The 6,535-nt window shown below is 36.1% G+C and overlaps 1 protein-coding gene across 1 annotated transcript; it reads right to left on the bottom strand.

Annotated features, from left to right (window-relative positions):
* Nucleotides 1-3,284: 3,284 nt before the first annotated feature.
* Nucleotides 3,285-4,971, bottom strand: LOC125186103 (uncharacterized). Its single transcript, XM_048082419.2, has 2 exons — nucleotides 4,687-4,971; nucleotides 3,285-3,815 (listed from the first exon to the last, which is right to left on the bottom strand). Exons 1-2 carry the CDS (start codon nucleotides 4,919-4,921, stop codon nucleotides 3,538-3,540), a joined length of 513 nt encoding a protein of 170 aa, XP_047938376.1. The 5' UTR covers nucleotides 4,922-4,971; the 3' UTR covers nucleotides 3,285-3,537.
* Between the last annotated feature and the right edge of the window lie 1,564 nt (nucleotides 4,972-6,535).

Consider the following 6,535-nt stretch of genomic DNA (forward strand, 5'->3'; position numbering starts at 1 on the left):
TTGTCGGGCTATTTGGGTGCGGGTTATTCGGGCCGTGGATATTTCGGGTTATAGATTTTTGGCCCTAACCCTAACTCTTCGGGTTTCGAGCTAACCCACGGGCTATTTGGATCAGAAGTGATCTTATTGGTTTCTTTCTATCCAATTCAATATTCTAACTTATAAAAAAAAACAGATTGTCGTAAATTGAAATATTATCAAAGTGATCAAGAGAAGGAAAATAATAGCTATTCAAAATTGAAACAAAACACATAAACATATTGCTCAATTAGTAGCACGTGTGAATCTGAATACAATTAAATGGAAATCATGCATTTCAAAAGGAGTTAAATAACGTTCTTAATTGTTACCCAAAAAATTAAATTCTAAGAAGAAAAGATAGTACATATAATTGTATGCCAAAAAATAAATTGTATGGAGTTTAATGTGATTATATGAGTACATATTATGATATTAGTATACTCTATATTTCATATAACCCTAAATTTTAATTTGAGAAGGAAGACATAATTACCATATATAGTTCATATGTCATATATATTTCATATATATAAGAATATAAACCCTAAATTTGATAATATTTTTTTTCAATGCTCAACCCATGGGCTAACCCGCAACCCATCCGGGCCAGCCCGCATAACTCGCAGACCCAAACGGGTCAGCCCGTGTAGCCCGGTTATGTATTTGGGTTACAATTTTCCAGCCCTAACCCTATGGTTTTATCGGATTATTTGGGTCGACCCACGGGTTTCGGGCTAGATTGACATCCCTAATTGAAATTAAAAAAGATACCCATTCAAATTAAAAATAGATTATTTTTCCATTAAGTGGGCAAGCCCAAATTTGTTTTAATGAAATAAAAACTGGTAAATCCAACGAAAAGGTCTAGTCACAACTGACCCAATGGGCTAACAATAACCAAAGTCATGGCTGAAATGAGCCCACACTAGGCCCAGTATATTCTGTTGAAGAGTAAAATGCCGAAAATAAAATACTATTGCAGAAAGTAAAAGACGGGGAGAACTTTAAAAACTACATTTGAATAATTTGGGTTAATTCTCTCCATGGTTACACAACCTTTTATAGGCTCTAATTCTAGTTATACATGGAAAATATATTCCAATTCCATAAATATCTCCTTGATTTGATTTTCCATAATCTTTAATTGATTTCCTTCATTATTTTTGTTATAACTTCATCTCTTGTCTTCTTGTTCTCCAATTAATTGATTTCTTTATTCCAACACTCCCTCTCAAGTTGAGTATCGAGTTTTTCGACACTTAACTTGCACGATCTTTGGTTTGATAAATAGTTTATACTTGTATTTAAGAGTTCTTCAATTTCCAATGACAGTTTATGCTCGTATTATAGAGCTTCTTCAATTCATCATTGATAATTTATACTCGTATCAAGGAGTTACTTTTTCTTCATTGAAAGTTTAAACTCGTTTCAAGGAACTTCTTCTAGGCTCTTATCAAGGAACTCTTCAATTTTTTGTTGGTAGTTTTAACTCGTATCAAGGAGCTTGTCTAAACAGTTTTAACTCATGTTCGGGAGCTTGTTTAAACAGTTTTTACTCATATTTAGGAGCTATCTTAGGTAGTTTTAGCTAGTATCCCGCAACCATCTTTAATAGTTTTAACTCATATCGAGGAGCCATCTTAGATAGTTTTAACTCGTATCCAGGAGCATTTTAGACAGTTTTTACTCTTGTCGAAGAGCTCATTCAGACGTTTTGACTCTTGCCGAGGAGCTAAATCATCTTTGGACTGAGTTTAATTTGCAGCCCAAGACTAATTTTGGGGAACCATTCTCGACCCATTCCAACTCAAATTATGAGCCCATTATTTTCATTTTTTTCTTCTTCTTGGCGACAACCTGTTCAACGACGCCAATTCCACCGAGTATTTGTCGAACTCCGCCCAACACTTTTGATTGACTCCTCCCTTTGCATGGAGGCATCTTTTCCAGCTCTTTTCGTTTGCAACGATGGTAATCACTGGGATGTCCCATTCACATTGGTTATGGATGTGGCTTCAATAGCTCCCAATTCTACCACCAGCTGTCATTTTCGCATCAGCCACAATGCGGCTTCTCCTCTTTCTTCTCCGGTGGTCGTTCCACCACTGGCATATTCATCTAATTTGACGGGGAATTGTCCGTTCGGAAACCTTATTCTCCTCCTCGGCCGGACGTTCCTTGAATTCAGATTTTATCTCCGGATCTAGGGCTTGCTGCCACCTCCAAATCAGCTAGTAATCCCTGAACTCCATGGAGCCTCTGCTCGGTTCATCCGCCGTCAGCTACTTGCGCAGATCAACACTTCTCTAGCAGCCTTTGTGTCCTTGCTACTGGCTCCACCACCTTCACCACAATGCCTCCTCTGCGGATTTTCCTTGGTGATATCAAATCTGTCTTCTTCCTCTATCCTTTCCCTCTGGATGGATATTACTCCCTTGCATCATCCTTCTATATCAAATTGTTCTTCTTCCACTGTTCTCGGCAGGAAGCGTTTCCCCTTTTTGGCATCTCCATCCAGGCCTCTCGATCTCTTCAACGGGCTGCTTTTCTGGAGCCTTCTCAGTGGCCTTCTCGACAGCGGACTTCTCTGCCCTCTCTCGAGAGAGGTTTAGTTCTTCTCCCACCGCCAGATCTTTCCTGAATTCGGAGGGGAATAGAGGAATTATTAGGTCTGAAACTTTTCACGCCTTCTCCGAACAATTCCAGATTGGTTGGTTTCTTGTGGTTATCCAACGAATAAATCCTTCTTCACATCAAATCATTGAGGGCTGTAACTATTTTGTCTATCAAATTGCTAAACTAAAGCATCAATCATTGCTATCGTAGAGGGCTAGCTATTTTTTTTTTCTAGAGCTAAGTATTGGATAAATTGTTAGGGCAAATTTGCCTACGGTTTTGGGAGTTCTTTTTTTTTTTTTTTTGTTATTTTTGATATAGTGACAGTGATCGATCCATGTGATCGAACCTGCTCTGATAGTTTTGTTGAAAAGTAAAATGCGAAAAATAGAATACTATTGCAGAAAGTAAAAGACGGGGAGAACTTTAAAAATTATATTGTTAATTTTCTCAATGGTTACCCAATCTTTTATAGTCTCTAATTCTAGCTATAAATGGAAAATATATTCAAATTCCATAAATATCTTCTTGATTTGATTTTCCATAATCTTTAATTGATTTTCTTTATTATTCTTTCCATAACTTCATCTCTTGCCTATTGTTCTCCAATTAATTGATTTCCTTATTCCAACATATTCTGTGTTCCATATAGAAGATGACACAAAAGTTTCATTACCAATCAAGAATGTATGAACTATGAAGTATACGCACATCACTCACTAGATGTAATTTACAACTCTCACCACTCTCCACATATACTGATAAATATCAAGAGCATAAACTCTATCTCAATCTTCTTTGTTTTGATGTATAGATAGATATATATATGTAGCATGTGGGTAGGGTGCATGATTGTGACTTTGTGAGTAAAGTGAGGAAAGAAGGAAGGTTGTAGGGAGTTTAGAGAGGAGGGGTGAGATGTATATTGTGGGTGGTATAGGTGCGTATGCCTTGATCAGTGGAGCTCAGCGAGATGGGCTTATTATGCTTTGCGGCGCAAGCTTTTCGACAAGGAGAAGTCGGTGGGATATGAACCACTCTCACATGGCAAACTTTTTCCAAGTTGGGCACGGCATGGAGATGTGAAGGAAGATCTACCGCGAACTTTCCAGAACCATCCGTCCTACCTTTTGCTCTTGGCCATCTCTTCACGCCACATACCACACTCACCTCTGCGCCTGCAAATAGAATATCCATTGTAAATTTTCATACTTGTTTAAACGAATAAATTCTACTCCCTCTGTCCCACAATAAAAGTCACACTTTGTCATTTTGGTTCGTCCCACAATAAGAGTCACATTTTATTTTTACCATAAATAGTAAGTAGGTTCCTATATTCCACTAACTTACTTCACTCACATTTTATTATAAAATCAATATAAAAAATGGGTCTCATATTCCACTAACTCTTTTAATACACTATATTTTTTACATTTCTCAAAACTCGTACCCACAATAACTCTTATTGTGGGGTGGATGGGGTAAATGACAATACTTGCTCCATTTCTTTTTTCTGCTTTTTTTTTTTTAATTTGGAGGCATGATGGCTGAAAATAAGGTGAGTAATCGATTTTCGGTTCAATTTTAACAAATTACTGCCCATCTCCGCTAAAAAAAAAGTCTTATTTTTGTTATTTTAGAAGTCCCTGATTTAAAATCTCATTTACTTTTTCTTTATCACCATTTTACTAAATAATTAAATTCATATTTTATTATAAAACTAATAAATAAAAGTGGCGTTTATTTTTCACCAACTCATTTCTCCATTTTTTTTTAAGTGAGAAAGTGTTTTGAAATCCATGGGTGTCAAAATAAGACAGGGGATGGACGGAGACTAAATGCAAGGGAGTTGGAGAGACGCACTCTTTAGTGTCTGATCACCAAATCATGATTATATTATACAACAAACCTTTTTCTCTTAAAAAGAAGTACTAACAAATAAAGAGTCATGGGATTCATGGCAAACGTAATATCAAGTTTATTAGATTACATTATACTATCAGTAAAAATAAGCACAACAAATAAATAAGAATGACTAAAATTAATAACCTGAGACAGGGTGCGAATTGGTGGAAGGATTCTGATCGGCGTTGCAAATGATTGTGCCGGAAATAACGACGGTGGAGAGCTTCTCTTCCCCATAACCAGCCCACTGCACCACCTCTTCCATAGCCGATAATTCACCCAACAAACTCGAACTCCCAAGGGAGGGACGTCCAAATATTAATACGACGAAGACGACGACAAACGCCTTTGGAATCAATAATCGGAGAAATGAGACCATATTTAGTATAAACTTTGTTACAAAGCAAGAATTGAATGAAGCGATAATGAGGGAATATCTATGGGTTTTATTTTATATGCACGGTTCACATGCCCTTTTCGTGGATTTGATATTACCATTCACCAAACTCTCAATTCATATTTTATTTTTTTAGTTATACACAGATTCAAATTATTTCGCTGACTATATACACAAATTTGGCACCACTTTCTAATGATGATTTTCTAAAAATATAATGTGTAGAATTTTATTGTAAATGCAATCAAGGTTGTGATTGGTTCCTTTCGAAGTGGTCTACTAGTCAATCCAATATTGGTCCGAGGTCAAAAGGATTTGTCAACTTACATCGAATTCTTTTTTTCTTAACAAAAAGTTGAAACGTATGAAATGGAAGGCTAACTGTTTTGGTTAGGTAGCCTAATCTTACCTTCTATGAATTACTTATATAATAAATATATACTCATTTTGAATTAGACTCTGACCTTCAATTCGGTAAACTAGCATTTCAACTTCAGTCAACTTGTCAAACCATCTCTAATATTCTTATAAATTATAATGATACTACATTTAAAGTTTGAATAACAGTTATTAAGTTTATTATTAAAGATCAAGACCACTTACAAAAGTGAGCTCATGCATCATCCTCTAGGCCTACGGTATTGGATTAATAGAGTTAGTGATCTACTCCTATTCCATTTTAGTGACACTATTTACGATATGGTCTTGCTAAGCAACTTTGTTTGGTTTTGGTCTAATTATTTTATTTTTATTTACAACATTAATTCCCAAATACGGATATAATTACGGGGTGCGTTAGGCTCCTTTGCACCCTAAGTGTCCTATTTTCTTCTTAGTCTCAGCCCTTGGATCCTTGAATTGGATGGTTGTGATCAATGCATTATTAGTCTATAATGTTGCATTATTAGCCGTTGTGCATTATTAGAATGAAAATGTGCATTATTAGTCTATAATGTTGCATTATTAGCCGCTGTACATTATTAGAATGAAAATGTGCATTATTAAATGACACGTGGCATTATTCTAACCGTCAGATGACAAAATCGTGGGGCTAGGATTAAGAAGGAAAAAAGACAAAAGATATGAAAATGATTTGAATACATCCATATAATTACTAAGAAACTATTTGTTTTAGGCATACGAGCCTTTTCTTCATATCAGCTTTTATTTTTTATCAGTAATTAGTAATCATATGATAGTCATGTTGATACATTATATATTGATCTATCTAGAGACTCAAATGTTGGATATTTTAGTGTAATTGGATTAACTTGATTGATCAGTTTTATAATAATGATACACCATATAAGTATGGAAGTGCGGAATGCACGCTTATTTGAATTCATTATGATGGACTGGGGTCCGGGGGCAGCGCCCCCGGGTAGCGGGGTCCAAGGGGCGGCAGCCCCTCCAAGGGGCAGAGCCCCTGGCTGGGGTCGAGTTGACCTGGTCAGTTTGGAAATTTTTTATTTCCAACGAAGTTGCTGTGTAAGAAATTCATCCGGAAATGTAATTTCTGAAAGTTAAAGGACTAATTTGTAATTTCGGAAACCTTTTGAAAATTAGTTATTTTTGGTTTTCCCCCAACAGCAACAG

This window comes from Salvia hispanica, chromosome 5 (assembly GCF_029641045.1).
Source record: "Salvia hispanica isolate PSC_SH4W2 chromosome 5, Shi_PSC_v1, whole genome shotgun sequence".
In the NCBI taxonomy this organism is placed as follows: Eukaryota; Viridiplantae; Streptophyta; class Magnoliopsida; order Lamiales; family Lamiaceae; genus Salvia; species Salvia hispanica.